This window comes from Nerophis ophidion, linkage group LG14 (assembly GCF_033978795.1).
Source record: "Nerophis ophidion isolate RoL-2023_Sa linkage group LG14, RoL_Noph_v1.0, whole genome shotgun sequence".
Lineage (NCBI taxonomy): Eukaryota > Metazoa > Chordata > Actinopteri > Syngnathiformes > Syngnathidae > Nerophis > Nerophis ophidion.
Window position 1 is genome coordinate 53,737,728 of NC_084624.1, and position 20,404 is coordinate 53,758,131.

Below are 20,404 nucleotides of genomic sequence, written 5' to 3' on the forward strand. Positions count from 1 at the left end.
CCATTAGTGTACTCTGTGTCACCCAGTATGCCTTGCAGTCGTGTGCGTGTTGCTGCTGAAGCCACACACAACATGATGCTGGACTGACAAGCAGATCGTACAAGATGTAGAAGGCTACAAAGCCAATTGCTTCATAGCACGCCCTAATACTTATTATCTGTGTGACTACCGACAGTCATTCAGGAGAATAATAGCGACTCGTATTGTCTTCTTCGCTTTATGACACGGGTCTTAAATGGCTCTTTGAATGGCAAAGGATACCGATCACAAAACCACGCATATCAAATATTTCCGGATGGTTCAACCGCCACCCGCCCGAATCTAATTAAAATCTATTTTTTCGTCATGTCAACCGCCCGACCCGCGGTTTATCCGCGGACTCCACGGATGAGACCGCAAACCGTGCATCTCTAATATATACACACACACACAGTCGCGGTCAAAAGTTTACATACACTTGTAAAGAACATGATGTCATGGCTGTGTTAAGTTTCCAATAATTTCTACATCTGTTATTTTTTGTGATGCATTGATTGGAGCACATACTTTTTGGTCACAAAAAGCATTCATGAAGTTTGCTTCGTTTATGAATTTATTATGGCTCTACTTACTGCAAATGTGAGCAAATGTGCTGGGTCAAAAGTATACGTACAGCAATGTTAATATTTGCTTACATGTCCCATGGCAAGTTTCACTGCAATAAGGCGCTTTTGGTAGCCATCCACAAGCTTCTGCTTACATTTTTCACCACTCCTCTTGACAAAATGAGTGCAGTTCAACTAAATTTGTTTATTTTTTAACACGGACTTGTTTCTTCAGCATTGTCCGCACGTTCAAGTCAGGACTTCGGGAAGGCCATTCTAAAACCTTCATTCTAGCTGGATTTAGCCATTCCTGTACCACTTTTGACATGTGTTTGGGGTCATTGTCCTGTTGGAACACCCAACTTTACCCAAGACCCAACCTCCAGGGCTGATGATGTTAGCTTGTCCTAAAGAATTTGGAGGTAATCCTCCTTTTTACATTGTCCCATTTACTCTCTGTAAAGCAGCAGTTCCATTGGCAGCAAAAAAGGACCAGAGCATAATACTACCATCACCATGCCTGACGGTAGGGATGGTGTTTACCTGGGATTAAAGGCCTCACCTTTTCTCTTTCAAAAATATTGTTGGGTATTATGGCCAAACAGCACAATTTTTGTTTCATCTGACCACAGAACATTCCTCCAGAAGGTCTTATCTTTGTCCATGTGATGCCATGTGATAGCATATATAATTTATTTTTATCATTTAGCCTTTATTGAACCAGGTAAAATCCCATTTAGATCAAAGATCTCTTTTCCAAGGGAGACCTACCCAAGAGGGCTGCAGCTAAGTTACATTAAAAAACAGTAAACACATAAAACATCATATTTACAACATTAAAACTTGCTCATATGACACATGTGCATACAGACCAGGTAGACTGCAATCCTTTCACAGAAGCTTTAAACTAATTTAATGTAACAAGGAGTTGAAGTTAAATATTCGATTGTAGGTTATTCCAAGCCTTCGGTGCTGAAAACCTAAATCAGTGGTGTCAAACTCAAATACAGAGTGGGCCAAAATTTAAAACTGAACGAAGCCGCGGGCCGAGGTTGAACAAATTAATCCTTTAATAGGGACCCAAACAAGTTTTGCATTGAATATTGACATGCAAAATCGAGTTTTAAATAATAATAATAATTAAAAAATATCAATGGCATATCAAATAGAATAAACATACAAATTGAATGCCTCTTTTCGCCGGCGGGTTTGAGTTGGGGCGGGGTTTGTTGGTAGCGGGGGTGTATATTGTAGCGTCCCGGAAGAGTTAGTGATGCAAGGGGTTCTAAGTATTTGTCAGGTTGTGTTTATGTTGTGTTACGGTGCGGATGTTCTCCCGAATTGTGTTTGTCATTCTTGTTTGCTGTGGGTCACAGTGTGGCGTATATTTGTAACAGTGTTAAAGTTGTTTATACGGCCACCCTCAGTGTGACCTGTATGGCTGTTGTATGCATTGCATACACTTGTGTGTGTGTATGAGCCGCATATATTATGTGAGTGGGCCGGCACGCTGTTTGTATGGAGGAAAAGCAGACGTGGCGACATGTAGAGAACGCCAAAGGCAGTGCTTTTACGGCACGCCCCCAATATTATTGTCCGGGTGGAAATCGGGAGAAATTCGGGAGGGGCACTGAACTTCGGGAGTCTCCCGGGAAAATCGTGAGGGTTGACGAGTATTAGTATTAGTGCTCAATGCGGTGTTACAACGGCGGGCCAGCTCTAATGTTAATTTGATATTGCCTCGAGGGCCAAATGAAATTACACGGCGGGCCAGAGTTTGACACCCATGACCTAAATGCTTTCTTGCCCGGTTCAGTTCTTACTTTGGGGATGACAAATTGAAGAACATTCATTGAATGGAGATTGTGACTTCCTTGTTTTTTTGTTAAAAGACAAGTTAGATAAGATGGAGTGATACAAAGAATGGTTTTGTAGATAAAAACATACCAATGATTGAGGCGTCGAGCACATAAAGATGTCCAGTTGACCATTGAGTATTACACACAATATATATATAAATATATATATTGGAGCATATATTTAAATAAATATATGCTCCACAGGGGTTACTTCAATGAATTCATGGTTTATGCTCCTTTACCCACAGATGGCCCTGAGCATGGCATCATTTTCAAGACCACCATACTCGACAAATTCGAGGTGGCCTTCGGGCGCGAGGGCGAGACGCTGAGCCTGGGCTGCACGGTCATTGTGTATCCCACCGTGAAGAAGTACCAGCCTGAAGCCATGTGGTACAGAGACTGTGAGTCGCTCTTCAACATCACAATATTACTGCATTTCAGATAAACACATGTTATTTACAGCTGAGCCCCTGAAGGAATCCAAATGGGTGCACAGCCACTGGTCCGGTCAACGCGCCACGCTCACACTGGTCCACCTCAACAAAGAAGACGAGGGCATGTACACCCTGCGCATCAACACCACGTCTGGCTACGAGACCTTCTCTGCTTACGTCTTTGTCAGAGGTAAAAAAAGTTGACAAATACCTTGTTGATATGCTGACTCTCCAGGATATTTGACGGTAGAAGCCTGAATGAAAAAAAAACCTTGCCGGTCTGTCTTCAGAGGCAAGGCCATTAGGAGGGTTGCATTAGATGAGTGTTTCCTTGATTCACAGGATGGTCCAGCAGCTTGAGGGTAGCACTAAAACAAGTGAGAGTGAGTGTAGTGTTGGTATTCTCTTCTTGGGTTTTCCAGTCGTTTAAATAGCAAGATAGGAAAGAGCTTTCATAGAGTCTTGAAAGAAGTGACTTATAAAGGTAATAAAGTCAGGAAAAAACAAAAGTGCGTCAAAGGAAATGGCTCATAACTTTCCTCTTGTTTTAGCTCTCTGTTACCATTTCTTATGTCATGGGTGTCAAACTCTGGCCCGCGGGCCAAATTTGGCCCGCCGTGTAATTTAATTTGGCCCTTGAGGCAATATCAATTTAGCATTAGAGCTGGCCCGCCGGTGTTATACAGCGTCGGTGCCGCTGTAACACCGCATTCACCGCTAATACTCATACTTGCCAACCCTTCTAATTTTCCCGGTAGACTCTCGAAGTTCTGTGCCCCTCCTGAAAATCTCCCGGGGCAACCATTCTCCCGAATTTCTACCGATTTCCACCTGGACAACTATATTGGGGGCGTGCATTTAAGGCACTGCCTTTAGCGTTCTCTACAACCTGTCGTCACGCCTGGCGGACCCTAAAAAGGACATTAGATTGCATTAGTTTGTCTTCCTTTGTAGTTGCTTTTGTAGTTTAAATACTTTCTTTGGAAGAAGGCATGTTTGGATGAGTTTAGTGTGGAAGGCTTGATTGAACTCTTGACCTCTATCCCATCAAACAACTTGATGTGCAAACAGGGGCGTGTCCCCCCACCCCTCATCTCCATCACAGTGCATCCTAAAGGTGTTTGATGGTGTTTACTTCTTCCACACCAAGCCCATCCAAGTATGCCTTTGTACAAGATTTTGTTATTTTGTCCATAATTCGATACATCTGTGTTCTCGTTCGTACCTAATGTGTTTACTCCATACTAAAATTGGAGGAATGGAGTGAATGCAAGCATACTTGGTCAACAGCCATACAGGTCACACTGAGGGTGACCGTATAAACAACTTTAGCACTGTTACAAATATGTGCCACACTGTGAACCCACACCAAACAAGAATGACAAACACATTTCGGGTGAACATCCGCACCGTAACACAACAGAACAAATACCCAGAAACCCTTGCAGCACTAACTCTTCCGGGAAACTTCCAGCAAACTGACCAATAATTAACGTTTTATTCATGCATTTTCTCTTGCTACTTCAAGGCTTGAATGTTTGGTTCATTCATTATTGTTATTTTATTTTCAAATGTATCATTAGCCTGTGGAAAAAATGTGACATTTACCAAAGAAGATTGCAAATAGAAAAAAAGACATACTATTTTTATTGAAATTTTATTTGATATGCCATTGATATTCTTTTAATTATTATTATTATTATTATTATTTGAAACTGGATTTTGCATGTCACTAAAGTTATATAAGCCTTGCTTGTTCAACATTTAATGAAAAACTTGTTTGGGTCCCTATTAAAAGGTTAATTTGTTCAACCTTGGCCAACCTTTGTTCCGTTTAAAATTTTGGCCCACTCTGTATTTGAGTTCGACACCCCTGTCTTATGTTAACGGGTCAATTTTCACCTATGTTTTAAATCAGCTGTAAATTACACTAAAAACGATTATCTATCATCCAATTTGTTTCTCTACTCTCTTGGTTACCTTGTTAGGCTTCCTTATCCATGAAAATATTAGTTTTAATATTTTTGTCGTGGGCCATTGGGCCTTTTTTTTGTCAGTACACCCCTCGATTTCAATTTAAAAAATGGTAAAATGAACCTCAAGAGAATAGTATAAATGAATTAAAAGGTTGTTTGTTACCTGATTAACTAAGGGGTATTAGAACACATCTCTTAAATAATTTTTTATTTTTTTTTCCATTTTAATAATTTTATACGGTATTGACCTCTCATGTCTGAACAATCCTGTCTTTCTTTGTTTTTGTACTGGATAATAAGGTAAAATGAGAAAGTTCACATGATTGGGAGAAGAGCTGACTGTCTATATGTTCAGTTTTGGCTCTAATTGCTTGATAATCTTATTTTTATAACTGGGTCGAAACCGAGCCTAACAACACCAAGGTGTTAATTTCAACCAGAGCATTTTAGAATTTAGTGAAAAACAAACAAAAAAAAGTTTTGTTTTGTTGAAATAGAGGTTCCTGACAAAGTAAGATAGCCTTGATGCAAAAAAATAAATATATGTGGTTCTTTTATGCATTTAAAAACTGAAACGGGTCGTGCCGACCCTAACACAAGACGAAGATTAAAGATGTCACTTTCATCGTCTTGTGGAATACAATAGGAGTGCTCGTGTCTGCAGTGATCACTTTGTAAAATGCTTGTTTAAACATTTGATTTGTTTGAGAAACTTTCTGTGATTCAATCACGTTTATTCTCTATTATATTAGTAGTGTTTGATAGAAGAATTAAATGTAAAAATTAAAGCTGCAAGCAGCGTTGGTTGGGTCCGCCTCTGGCTGCTGCCCCCGCGACTCAAGCCCTGGTCAGACCTACATAGAAGTTTTTGTTTCATGTCTATACGACATTCCTAACAGAAGTTACAAGCAGTTTTGTCTGTGTTTTTTCCTAGGGGGCGCAATCTAGATTTTTGGGGTTTGGTTTTTTATTAGATGGCAATTTTTGCCAGTTCTGATGTGTGTGTAAAATTTGGTGAGTTTTGAAGCATGTTAAGGGGGTCAAATTACAACTCGGCGTTTCTGGATGTTGTTGATAAATGGCTTTCGCTTTGCATAGTAGAGCTTTTACTTGCACTTTGAAGCATTTTAAGGGGGTCAAATTACAGCTCAAAGAGGCAAAAATTTCTTTTTTTAGGAAACTTTGCGCAGGGGTTCTTTAAAGGCGCGTAAAATCCAAACCGGAGCAGTAATCAAACCTCTGTGAATAACTTTTAATCAGAAGGGTTCAATCTCTCTTCTCTGCGAGTTTGAAGCCAACACGACAAACGCGCTCAGAGAAGATGTTTGAAAAAAGGTGACAGGTTTTTACAAAACTTTTATTTTGAAGGGGTAATTTTTAACCTGTTGATTTTTGCTGAAGGATCTCAATTGTTAAAATGTAGGTCTAAGTGAGACCTACATATAAGTTTTTTGTTTCATACCTTTCCGGCATTCCTACCGGTAGTTACAAGCAGTTTTGTCTGTTTTTCCTTCCTAGGAGCAGTTTTTTCTGTGTTTTATTCAAAAATTGTGCTGGAGCGCAATTTTGAGTTTTGGGGTCAGGTTTTTTCATTAGATCACAATTTCCGCCAGTCCTGTGTGTGCCAAGTTTGGTGAGTTTTGAAGCATTTTAAGGGGGTCAAATTACAGTTCAAAGAGGCAAAAATTGCATTTTTTGCAAACATTTTGTATTGAAGGGGTTTTTGCAAACTTTGTGTTGATTTTTGCCCTAGAAGATAACATTATGAAATGTAGGTCTAAATCAGTTCTACATAGAAGTTTTTGTCTCATGTCTCTACGACATTCCTAACGGAAGTTACAAGCAGTCTGTTTTTTGTTTTTTTTCTTTTTAGGGTGCGCTAGAGCGCAATTTCGATTTTTGCGGTCTGGCTGCTTAATAAGTTGGGCTGCCGCTCCATACCGATGTGTGTGTAAAATTTGGTGAGTTTTGAAGCATGTTAAAGGGGTCAAAGGGACGGCGTGGCGCATTGGGAGAGTGGCCGTGCGCAACCCGAGGGTCCCTGGTTCAAATCCCACCTAGTACCAACTTCGTCACGTCCGTTGTGTCCTGAGCAAGACACTTCACCCTTGCTCCTGATGGGTGCTGGTTGGCGCCTTGCATGGCAGCTCCCTCCATCAGTGTGTGAATGTGTGTGTGAATGGGTAAATGTGGAAGTAGTGTCAAAGCGCTTTGAGTACCTTGAAGGTAGAAAAGCGCTATACAAGTACAACCCATTTAAATTACAGCGCAAAGGTGCGGATTAATAATAAGAAAGTAAGAATAAAACCTTACAGTTTCAATAGGGTCCTTTGGCCCATTGCAATGGGCCTGGCGGACCCTAAAAAGGACATTAGATTGCATTAGTTTGTCTTCTTTTGTAGTTGCTTTTGTAGTTTAAATACTTTCTTTGGAAGAAGGCATGTTTGGATGAGTTTAGTGTGGAAGGCTTGATTGAACTTTTGACCTCTATCCCATCAAACAACTTGATGTGCAAACAGGTGCGTGTCCCCCCACCCCTCATCTCCATCACAGTGCATCCTAAAGGTGTTTGATGGTGTTTACTTCTTCCACACCAAGCCCATCCAAGTATGCCTTTGTTCAAGATTTTGTTATTTTGTCCATAATTCGATACATCTGTGTTCTTGTTCGTACCTAATGTGTTTACTGGGGTTCTTCCACACCAAAATAATCCAAACAGGCTTTTGTGCACTGGGAACATGGTGATATTCCCCAAACTGTTCCTGTAAGACTTATCATGATCCACCTTTAAGGAGGAAGAATGTCAGATACTGGAAACCTGAATGCAGAAATGGAAACCAGACTGACATAGAAACCCTACTATTTACATATAAATGTGTGTGTGCTCCAGATGCTGAGGGAGAGGTCAAGGGGGTCCCTGGAGCCCCTCTGGACGTGTGTTGTCTCGATGCCAACAAAGACTATGTGGTGGTAACCTGGAAGCAGCCAGCCGTGGAAGGCAGCAGCACCATCCTGGGCTACTACGTTGACCGGTTCGTCATCACCATGGTTACTAACCTTGGACCCGCTCCTCATTTGTCCACATGTGTTGGAACAGATGCGAAGTGGGGACTCACCACTGGGCCCAGTGTAACGACAGCCCCGTCAAGTACGCCCGATTCCCCGTCACAGGGCTGGTGGAGGGTCGGTCGTACGTCTTCAGGGTGAGGGCCTTGAACAAGGCGGGGGTCAGTCGTGCTTCACGCATCTCGGAGACGGTGGTCGCCATGGATCCCTATGACAGGGCCCGCCTACGTGGTAGGGAACACAACTTGGAGCTCCGCCAACAGAACCACAAGTGTACTAAGAATGCCTTGACTTGATTATAATAATCGGGTTTCCCCCTCATCTCCAGGCCCTTCTGCTCCTTGGACCGGAATGATCAAGTTCACCGAGGAGGATCACACCGGTAACAACATTTTTTCGTCAAAACAAACTTCCGAGTGTTGATCCTGTCCTGTTGTCCCCAGTGGGGGAGATACCCGGAGAACCTGTTGATGTGGTGGTTACCGAGGCAACTAAGAGCTACGTGGTGCTTGCCTGGAAACCCCCCATCCAACGGGGCCACGAAGGAGTGATGTATTTCATTGAGAAGGTGAGAAGTGATGCGGTTAATTCCGGGCCTTTATTTGTTGACACCGCTTAAGAGGACGTGAACTGGAAACCCACGATAAGGAGCTGTGGTGTCCAAACTGTCAAAACTAACGCAATTTACAAACCCCGTTTCCGTATGAGTTGGGAAATTGTCCATCCATCCATTTTCTACCGCTTATTCCCTTTCGGGGTCGCGGGGGGCGCTGGCGCCTATCTCAGCTACAATCGGGCGGAAGGCGGGGTACACCCTGGACAAGTCACCACCTCATCGCAGGGCCAACACAGATAGACAGACAACATTCACACTCACATTCACACACTAGGGCCAATTTAGTGTTGCCAATCAACTTATCCCCAGGTGCATGTCTTTGGAGGTGGGAGGAAGCCGGAGTACCAGGAGGGAACCCACGCATTCACGGGGAGAACATGCAAACTCCACACAGAAAGATCCCGAGCCTGGGATTGAACCCAGGACTGCAGGACCTTCGTATTGTGAGGCAGACGCACTAACCCCTCTGCCACCGTGAAGCCCTTGGGAAATTGTGTTAGATGTAAATATAAACAGAATACAATGATTTGCAAATCATTTTCAACCCATATTCAATTGAATGCACTACAAAGACAACATATTTGATGTTCAAACTCATAAACTTTATTTTTATTTTTTTGCAAATAATAATAATTAACTGAGAATTTCATGGCTGCAACACGTGACAAAGTAGTTGGGAAAGGGCATGTTCACCACTGTGTTACATCACCTTTTCTTTAACAACACTCAATAAACGTTTGGGAACTGAGGAAACTAATTGTTGAAGCTTTGAAAGTGGAATTCTTTCCCATTCTTGTTTCATGTAGAGCTTCAGTTGTTCTACAGTTCGGGGTATTTTACGCTTCATAATGCGCCACACATTTTCGACGGGAGACAGGTCTGGACTGCAGGCGGGCCAGGAAAGTACCCGCACTCTTTTTTTACAAAGCCACGCTGTCGTAACACGTGCTGAATGTGGCTTGGCATTGTCTTGCTGAAATAAGCAGGGGCGTCCATGAAAAAGACGGCGCTTAGATGGCAGCATATGTTGTTCCAAAACCTGTATGTACCTTTCAGCATTAATGGTGCCTTCACAGATGTGTAAGTTACCCATGCCTTGGGCACTAATGCACCCCCATACCATCACAGATGCTGGCTTTTGAACTTTGCGTTGATAACATTCTGGATGGTTCCCTTCCCCTTTGGTTTGGAGGACACGATGTTGAATATTTCCAAAAACAATTCAAAATGTGGACTCGTCAGACCACAGAACACTTTTCCACTTTGCATCAGTCCATCTTAGATGATCTCGGGCCCAGAGAAGCCGGCGGCGTTTCTGGATGTTGTTGATAAATAGCTTTCACTTTGCATAGTAGAGCTTTAACTTGCACTTACAGATGTAGCGACCAACTGTATTTAGTGACAGTGGTTTTCTGAAGTGTTCCTGAGCCCATGTGGTGATATCCTTTAGAGATTGATGTCGTTTTTTGATACAGTGCCAGTTAGGGATCAAAGGTCACAGTCATTAAATGTTGGTTTCCGGCCATGCCGCTTAAGTGGAGTGATTTCTCCAGATTTTCTGAACCTTTTGATGATATTATGGACCGTAGATGTTGAAATCCCTAAATTTCTTGCAATTGCACTTTGAGAAACATTGTTCTTAAACTGTTTGACTATTTGCTCACACAGTTGTGGACAAAGGGGTGTACCTCGCCCCATCCTTTCTTGTGAAAGACTGAGCATTTTTTGGGAAGCTGTTTTTTATAGCCAATCATGGCTATACGTCCGCACTTTGGACATACTTTAATATATTTGAGATATACCCACAGACAGCGATCTTCACAATTTAAGATGACACTGGCGGCTTTTAATCCTAGCAACTTGTGGAGGGCGTCCGGTCCGATCCGGTGGCCATGTACTGCTTGCCTGTGTATCGGCTTGGGACATCTCTGCGCTGCTGATCCTCCTCCGCTTGGGATGGTTTCCTGCTGGCTTCGCTGTGAATGGGACTCTCGCTGCTGTGTTGGATCCACTTTGGACTGGACTCTCGTGACTGTGTGGATCCATTATGGATTGAACTTTCACAGTATCATGTTAGACCCGCTTGACATCCATTGTTTTCCTCCTCTCCAAGGTTCTCATAGTCATTATTGTCACCGACGTCCCACTGGGTGTGAGTTTTCCTTGCCCTTATGTGGGCCTACCGAGGATGTCGTAGTGGTTTGTGCAGCCCTTTGAGACACGAGTGATTTAGGGCTATATAAGTAAACATTGATTGATTGATTGATTAATTGATAGCAACGCGAAGCAAGTGTGGTGTCAGGGTCTCTGCAGCTCGCTTTTCGTCAAGGACATGGTGCGGTAGTATTTAAACAGAGTCTGGAAACATGGTACAGTCTCCAATAACATCAGAAATAGATGCTAGATTTGTTGCCAGTCATTTTTATGAAAAGAAAAGTGACTAAAAGAAATGGAGACATTTCTAAAAACAACACACACACAAATTCTCAACAAAGTACAATAAGCAGGGACAATTTAAAAATAGAATGAAACAATATTATGTAAGGGGGAAAAAAAATGATAATACTATGCTTAAACATATGAACATATGAACATATGTAATTATGTACATATGTATATACACTATGTACATATGAAAATATGTACATACATATGTGTATATGTATATATGCGTATATGTATGTATACATGTATATATGCGTATATATGTATACATCTGTATGTTTGTGTATATATGTATGTATATATATGTGTATATATGTATTATATTTATATATATATGTGTGTGTATGTATATATGTGTGTGTGTGTATATATATATATATATATATATATATATATATATAAATATATATATACAGTATGTATATATCTATGTAAAGTATGTATATATATATGTGTATATATGTATTATATTTATATATATGTGTGTGTGTGTATGTATACATATATGTATATGTATGTATATATGTGTGTGTGTGTATGTGTATATATATATATATATATATATATATATATATGCATATATGTGTGTGTGTATAAATATATATATATATATGCACATATGTGTGTGTGTATAAATATATATATATATATATATGTATATATATATATGTATTTATATATATATGTATGTATATATATATATATATATATGTATGTATATATATATATATATATATATGTATATATATATATGTATTTATATATATATGTATGTATATATATATATATATATATATATATGTATGTATATATATATATATATATATATATATATATATATATATATATATATAGCCCTGCGATGAAGTGGCGACTTGTCCAGGGTGTACTCCGCCTTCCGCCCGATTGTAGCTGAGATAGGCACCAGCGCCCCCCGCTACCCCAAAGGAAATAAGTGGTAGAAAATGTATATATATATATATATATATATATATATATATATATATATATATATACATATATATACATATATATATTTATTCATGTGAGTGGCCAAATGTGCAACACAGACATTTTAGAGCGCATGCCAAGGTTTGGTAAAAGCTGCTGCATGCCGACCTATCAGAATACTCTAAATCCAGCTACTTCCATCATAATACTTTAAATCCAGCTACTTCCATCAGGAGGTTGCCTACAGCCACAGCTGTCAATTCCTGCCTTTTCTTCTGCGCTCGTTACAAACCCTGCTAGTTTGTATTAGTAAAAATGGCCGCCTATGCTTCTCTGTAGTGTATTACCGGGACAGACACCTGGCAGAGGGTGAACACCAGCATGCCAGTCAAGTCTCCTCGCTTCGCCCTTTTCGACCTGGCTGAGGGCAAGTCCTACAGCTTCCGTGTGCGCTGCTGCAACTCAGCCGGCGTGGGCGAGGCCTCTGGAGCCACGACAGCCATCACTGTCGGGGACATGCTAGGTGAGCACTTGGGCAAGACGCCACATTAGGAGCTTCGTTTATCTTCTATCTCCTTCCTTCCAGACCTGCCCTCAGCTCCTGGCACGCCAGTGGTGACCAGGAACACCAGCACCTCTGTGGTGGTCTCCTGGGCGGCCTCCAAGGAAGTCAAACACCTTGTGGGCTACTACATTGAGTACAGTGAGGTGGGCACGGACGTCTGGATCCCCTGCAACAACAAACCTGTCAAGCAGACCAGGTGAGTTCAGAGTTCACTCTACAGTCCAGTGCCACCTTGCTTTACGTGTAACCGGTGGTCTTTTCCTCCGCATGGTGTGGGGGTTTTATGGAACACGACCGACTTATCTGCACTTTATTGATAATACACACGATACAATTGTTGTCAATAACTTCCTGCCATCATGGAGCCCCGACACCAGGGGTCTCAGACACCAATTGCGGCCCGCGAAACGTTATTTTGCAGCCCCCAGCTTAATATGAAAGTTTAATGTTAGTGCAGCCCGCAAATTTTATACAAATGGCGCTTGACAGCGTTGTGTGCGGAGCTGAAGGAATCTACCAATCACGGTGCTGTATGTGGCTCTCGAGGGCCGAACATTGACGCCAGACGAGCCGTTCGGTAGCTTCCGAAGCACTCCGCCGAAGGACCGAGCGACAATACAAAACTGTGGTGCACTGGACCCCAACGCTGATACTCCGACAGAGAGCCACAGGGCGAATCGGACGTGTAACACGTTAATTGTGATGTTACCCCGTTTGGGGCTAATTGTGCTACCGTAACTGTAAACTCCACGGCAACAATTTTTGTTATATGGGTCCATAATGGCTCTTTCAACGTTCTGGGTTGCCTACCCCTGCGTAAGTGGAAAAGCGGCAAATGAGTGAAAGCGACAGAAACGTTGCCATTGAGACGGGGGTTTTCTTACGTGCCTGGCTGGAGTCGCACCGCGACACCTGTCTGTCGATAACCTGGACCAATTCAAACCGTTATTTTTTTCTATTATTGTTTAATTTGCATTGCCTCACATTCCTTAATCCTCATTATGTTCATTTATATTTTGATTTGATTTTGTGTTGAAAATAAAATTAAAGACATTTTTAAAAATTGTTACTTTGGCCCTGCTTCACCCAGACTCTGCATCCAGTGGCTCCCAGGTAAATTGAGTTTGAGACCCCTGCCCTACACAACTATAATAATGAACAAAAAAGTGAACTGAATTTCTTCCATCCATTCATCCATTTTTTTACCGCTTATCCCTTTTTGGGTCGTGGGGGGTGCTGGAGCGTATCTCAGCTGCATTCGGGCGGAAGGCAGGGTAGCAAGACAAGACATTTTCTGTCGTCGAATGGACGCCTAGCTCTCCCGTTATGGTAGACAAAAGGGAAGTTGGAAGGCGTGTCCAACGCGTATAAAAAGACAGGTGTCACAGTAATTATTGCATATGAGTTGGGAAATTCTGTTAGATGTAAATAAAAACAGAATACAATAATTTGCAAATCCTTTTCAACCCATATTCAGTTGAATGCACTACAAAGACAACATATTTGATCAAACTCATAAACGTTGTTTTTTTTTTGCAAATAAAAATTAACTTAGAGTTTCATGGCTGCAACACGTGACAAAGTAGTTGGGAAAGGGCATGTTCACCACTGTGTTACATCACCCTTTCTTTTAACAACACTCAATAAAAGTTTGGGAACTGAGGAAAGTAATTGTTGAAGCTTTGAAAGTGGAATTCTTTCCCATTCTTGTTTTATGTAGAGCTTCAGTCGTTCAACAGTCCGGGGTCTCCGCTGTCGTATTTTACGCTTCATAATGCGCCACACATTTTCCATGGGAGACAGGTCTGGACTACAAGCAGGTCCGGAAAGTACCCGCACTATTTTACTACGAAGCCACGCTGTTGTAACATGTGGCCTGGCATTCTCTTGCTGAAATAAGCAGGGGCGTCCATGATAACGTTGCTTGGATGGCAACATATGTTGCTCCAAAACCTGTGTGGACCATTCAGCATTAATGGTGCCTTTACAGATGTGTAAGTTACCCATGCCTTGGGCACTAATACACCCCCATAACATCATAGAAGCTGGTTTTTTAACTTTGCGCCTATAACAATCCCAATGGTTATTTTCCTCGTTGTTCTAGAGGACACCACGTCCTCTGTTTCCAAATTAAATTTGAAATGTGGACTCGTCAGACCACAGAACACTTTTCCACTTTACATTAGTCCATGTCAGATGGGCTCGGGCCCAGCCAAGCTGGCGGCGTTTCAGGGTGTTGTTGATAAATGGGTTTGGCTTTGCTTAGTAGAATTTTAACTTGCACTTACAAATGTAGCGACCAACTGTAGTTACTGACAGTGGTTTTATGAAGTGTTCCTGAGCCTAAATGGTGATATCATTTACACATTGATGTCGGTTTTTGATACAGTACTGCCTGAGGGATCAAAGGTCCGTAATATCATCGCTTACGTGCAGTGATTTCTCCAGATTCTCTGAACCTTTTGATGATTTTACGGACCGTAGATTGTAAAATTCCTAAATTCCTTGCAATAGCTCGTTGAGAAATGTTGTTCTAAAACTGTTCGACAGTTTGCTTACAAATGGGTGACCCTCACCCCATCCTTGTTTGTGAATTACTTAGCATTTCATGGAAGCTGTTTTTATACCCAATCATGGCCCCCACCTGTTCCCAATTAGCCTGCACACCTGGAGGACGTTCCAAATAAGTGTTTGATAAGCATTCCTCAACTTTATCAGTATATATTGCCACCTTTCCCAACTTCTTTGTCACGTTTTGCTGGCATCAAATTCTAAAGTTAATGATTACAACAAAAAAAAAATAAAGTTTATCAGTTTGAACATCAAATATGTTGTCTTTGTAGCATATTGGGACGGCGTGGCGCAGTGGGAGAGTGGCCGTGCGCAACCCGAGGGGCCCTGGTTCAAATCCCACCTAGTACCAACCTCGTCACGTCCGTTGTGTCCTGAGCAAGACACTTCACCCTTGCTCCTGATGGGTGCTGGTTAGCGCCTTGCATGGCAGCTCCCTCCATCAGTGTGTGAATGTGTGTGTGAATGGGTAAATGTGGAAGTAGTGTCAAAGCGCTTTGAGTACCTTGAAGGTAGAAAAGCGCTATACAAGTACAACCTATTTATATTCAACTGAATATGGCTTGAAAAGGATTTGCAAATCATTGTATTTTGTTTATATTTACATCTAACACCATTTCCCAAATCATATGGAAACAGGGTTTGTACTTTGCTTGGTATTTTGGCCAGAAAGCTCCATTTTTGTTTCGTCTGACATCACATGGACAAAGAACCTTTTACTCCAAAAGACCTTTCGGAGGAAAGTTCTGTGTTCAAATTTGTCAAAAAGTTTGGATTGTGTCGGATTTGTATATATTTTACATTGTTTTCTGCAAGTAAATCAATCGTTGTTTTCTGTCAAATGTGTTTTGTCTTAATATTTTTGCCGTCTGGGACGGATTCATTGGATTTCTGATCATTTTTATGGGGAAAATGCTTTGTAGCTGCTGTTGGAAACATGGCCTTTACTTGGGGTGGTATAGCTCGGTTGGTAGAGTGGCCGTGCCAGCAGCTTGAGGGTTCCAGGTTCGATCCCAGCTTCCGCCATCCTAGTCACTGCCGTTGTGTCCTTGGGCAAGACACTTGACCCACCTGCTCCCAGTGACACCCACACTGCTTTAAAAGTAACTTAGATATTGGCTTTCACTATGTAAAGCGCTTTGAGTCACTAGAGAAAAGTGCTATATAAATATAATTCACTTCACTTCCTACTAACTAAAAAGGCTTAAGAACCCCCTCATGAAAGTTCCTCCTCTGCCCAGGTTTGTGTGTCACGGCCTGACCAGCGAGACCACGTGCGAGTTCAGGGTGAAGGCGCTCAACGCGGCGGGATACAGCCTAAGCTCCTCCCCTTCTGAGTCGGTGTTGGTGCGTGCTGCCGTCTGTAAGTCATCTTCTACCTCACATGTCTTTCTCTCTCTCCGCTCCAACTCCTCCACCTTTACTTAAGCGCTGGAATAGGCAGCTGAGAACACCTTCTTCCTTTGAAAATCACACTCCTTAACATTTGCACCTCTGTGTCCCCTGCACTTTTTTATGAAAACTGTCTCAAAACTTGCACAGGACTTTCCATTGTACTTTCATTCTTTAAATGCTCTGCTAGCCTTCATTTCTAAATGGTAAAAATACACAAAAAACATGTGGAAGTCGCTGCTTACCATTCTTACAGCTACTTTGTCTTCCCTCGGCATGAATACTATTATCTGGAGGCCTTCATTTCATGTGTGAAGCTGTTTGCTAACTTGTTTTACCTTTTATTCAGCTCTTTGCTTACTTCTTTTACCTTTTATTCAGCTGTTTGCTAACTTCTTTTACCTTTTATTCAGCTCTTAGCTAACTTATTTACCTTTATTCAGCTGTTTTCTAACTTCTTTTACCTTTATTCTGCTGTTTGCTAACTTCTTTTACCTTTATTCAGCTGTTTGCTAACTTCTTTTACCTTTATTCAGCTGTTTGCTAACTTCTTTTACCTTTATTCAGCTGTTTGCTAACTTCTTTTACCTTTATTCAGCTGTTGGCTAACTTATTTTACCTTTTATTCAGCTGTTCGCTAACTTCTTTTACCTTTATTCAGCTGTTGGCTAACTTGTTTTACCTTTTATTCAGCTGTTCGCTAACTTCTTTTACCTTTATTCAGCTTTTTGCTAACTTATTTTACCTTTATTCAGCTGTTTGCTAACTTGTTTTACCTTTTATTCAGCTCTTTGCTAACTTCTTTTACCTTTTATTCAGCTCTTAGCTAACTTCTTTTACCCAGCTGTTTGCAAACTTCTTTTACCTTTATTCTGCTGTTTGCAAACTTCTTTTACCTTTATTCAGCTGTTTGCTAACTTGTTTTACCTTTTATTCAGCTGTTTGCCACATAAAGGTAAAAAATTATAAATAAATAAAAAAAAGATTGAGAATAATGTACCGTAAACATAATTTGTTCCCAGATGTTTAATGTTGTAAAAATCCAGGGACATAATTAAGTGTGAATTTAAACTAGCGTATTTCCTTGAATTGCCGCCGGGGCTGCTAATTAATTTAAAACCTCTTCTCACTCTGGCGTTTACCAAAGCCATGCGGTAAAGGCAAGCATGCTTATAAATTTGAGTGTGATGTAAAGATACCATCATGAAAAGCATATTTAATAAAAAAAACGTTATTATGGTCTTACCTTTACTTATACATGAAGTCCATGTGCAGCTCCTTCTGATCCAAAGCACCAATAACTTGTTTATAGAAGTCTTCCTTATCTTTCTTCAGTTTTAAAAGTCTCTCTCTCTTGATGGAGATCTTCCTTTATTACCTCCTGCTTCGATTGAAAGTCCAGTTTAGAAAACTGTTTTATTTTAAATATGTAATCCTCCATGATAAAAGTGCAAGCGAGATGAAAAAATAAACGATCGCTGCTCACTCTTGCTGCTTGTTGTCACTTCTTCTGCAGCTGAGTAGTCGCAAGAAGGATCACTAGCGCCCTCTACCACCAGGAGGCGGGAGTCATTTAATGACTCATATTTGACACACGCAGCTACGGTATATTAATAAAACATAGCTGCTTACTTTTCTTTTTAGCATATTCAATAGCTCGGACCTTAAATCCTACTGAATAGCTCCTAATCTTCTTCCCTTTATGTGATTTCAAATGATTGAAATCAGCCTCCTCCATTTTGAAAATGATGACAGGTGAAGTGTCACTCGTGACGTGACGAGTTTGACCCGGTGGAAATTCTAGACATGCGCTAATAAAAATAATATTTGGCGAAACGAGTTTGACCCGGCGATAATCCTGAGCCGGCGGTAACGCTAAGCATGCGCTAATTATTTTGTGAAACGAGTTTGACCCGGCAGTAATTCTAGGCAGGCGCATACTATATACCCAGCGGCAATTCAAGGAAATACGGTATGTCTCCATTTGATTTTGTCTGTAGTTTGTGGTATCGTGCAACTCTCATGAGCAACGACAGTAACGGGCAAAAGTAAACAGCACTTGTCGAACATCAACATGGGTATACGTTCAGCGTAGGAATATACTGTTGTGTGTTCACCAACGCAGAACCGTGTGTGTGTGTGTGTGTGTGTGTGTGTGTGTGTGTGTGTGTGTGTGTGTTCTGGCAGCCGTCCCTGCTCAGCCAACCGCTGTGACCTTACTGGAGGCTCACAAGGACACCATGGTGCTGGGCTGGAGCGAGCCCGCCAACGACGGGGGAGGAGCCATCAGAGGGTACTTTGTGGACTACAGGACGGTGAAAGGAAAGGCCGTCAGCCAGTGGCATGAACTCAACCTCCAGGCATTGACCACCACCTCCTACAAGGTCAGCTCCTAAGGTGGCTGCAGGGTGGCGTTTCAGACAGAGATTCATAACTGTGTCATTGACGCGCGCCCTGATCTTCTGCTCAGGTGGAGAACCTGAAGGAGAAGGTTGTCTACCAGTTCCAGGTGCGGGCCATGAACATGGCAGGTGTCAGCAAAGGCTCGCTTCCCAGTGCGCCTCTGGAGTGCAAAGAGTGGACCCTTACGGTGCCAGGTACCCTCCGACCTGGGGCTTTTAGGAAGCCTATGTGTGTGTGTGTGTGTGTGTGTGTGTGTGTGTGTGTGTGTGTGTGTGTGTGTGTGTGTGTGTGTGTGTGTGTGTGTGTGCGTGCGTGCGTCTTTAAAGGGGAACATTATCACAATTTCAAAAGGGTTAAAAACAACAAAAATCAGTTCCCAGTGGCTTGTTGTATTTTTGGAAGTTTTTTTTCAAAATTTTACCGGTCTCTGAATATCCCTAAAAAATGCTTTATAGTGCTTGATTTTCGCTATTTGCGATGCCACTATCCATTTCCCTGTGACGCCATACTGTGCTGCCAATGTAAACAAACAATGGGAATACCACAGCAAGATATAGCAACATTAGCTCGGATTCAGACTCGGATTTCAGCCGCTTAAGCGATTCAACAGATTACGCATGTATTGAAACAGATGGTTGGAGTATGAAAGTATTGAAGAAGAAACTGAAGCTATTGAGCCAATAGCTATTGATGCTATTCATAGCCATAGCATGGCCGAATAGCTGCGTTAGCCTCGCCGGTAAAATGTGCGGACCAAACGATTAGGACTTTCGCATCTCGTGACAATGGAGCAACTTAAATCCGTCGATTGGTAAGTGTTTGTTTCGCATTAAATGTGGGTGGAAGGAAACGTAATATAGTTGCAAATGCATCTGCAGGTTATCCATACATCTCTGTGCCATGTCTGCTTTAGCACCGCCGGTAAATAGCATGTTAGCATCGATTAGCGTAGCATGTTAGCATCGATTAGCTGGCAATCACGCCGCGACCAAATATGTCTGATTAGCACATAAGTCAACATCAACAAAACTCACCTTTGTGATTTCTGTGACTTTATCGTTACAAATGCATCTGCAGGTCATCCATACATCTCTGTGCCATGTCTGCTTTAGCACCGCCGGTAAATAGCATGTTAGCGTCGATTAGCGTAGCATGTTAGCATCGATTAGCTGGCAATCACGCCGCGACCAAATATGTCTGATTAGCACATAAGTCAACATCAACAAAACTCACCTTTGTGATTTCGTTGACTTAATGGTTGCAAATGCATCTGCAGGTTATCCATACATCTCTGTGCCATGTCTGTCATCGCCGGTAAAATGTGGAGACACTTTGGTACATTCAATGGGGGTCTGGCGGCAGACACTTTGGCATCTTCGGTGCAACTTGAATCCCTCCCTGTTAGTGTTGTTACACCCTCTGACAACACACCAACGAGGCATGATGTCTCCAAGGTTCCAAAAAATAGTAGAAAAAACGGAAAATAACAGAGCTGAGACCCAATGTTTACAATGGGTTGAAAATGAAAATGACGGCTGT

At 41.8% G+C, this 20,404-nt stretch overlaps 1 protein-coding gene across 2 annotated transcripts in view; it reads left to right on the forward strand.

Moving 5' to 3' along the window:
* The window catches only part of myom1a (myomesin 1a (skelemin)), an 83,108-nt gene that overhangs the window by 17,260 nt on the left and 45,444 nt on the right, over positions 1 to 20,404 (forward strand). For both annotated transcript variants that reach the window (XM_061921054.1, XM_061921055.1), the window contains exons 9-19: positions 2,692 to 2,847; positions 2,909 to 3,070; positions 7,747 to 7,888; positions 7,954 to 8,153; positions 8,251 to 8,304; positions 8,366 to 8,490; positions 12,274 to 12,457; positions 12,521 to 12,695; positions 16,312 to 16,433; positions 18,650 to 18,846; positions 18,933 to 19,059. In XM_061921054.1, coding sequence (XP_061777038.1) covers positions 2,692 to 2,847; positions 2,909 to 3,070; positions 7,747 to 7,888; positions 7,954 to 8,153; positions 8,251 to 8,304; positions 8,366 to 8,490; positions 12,274 to 12,457; positions 12,521 to 12,695; positions 16,312 to 16,433; positions 18,650 to 18,846; positions 18,933 to 19,059 — 1,644 coding nt within the window. The remainder of the gene's footprint in view (positions 1 to 2,691; positions 2,848 to 2,908; positions 3,071 to 7,746; positions 7,889 to 7,953; positions 8,154 to 8,250; positions 8,305 to 8,365; positions 8,491 to 12,273; positions 12,458 to 12,520; positions 12,696 to 16,311; positions 16,434 to 18,649; positions 18,847 to 18,932; positions 19,060 to 20,404) is intronic.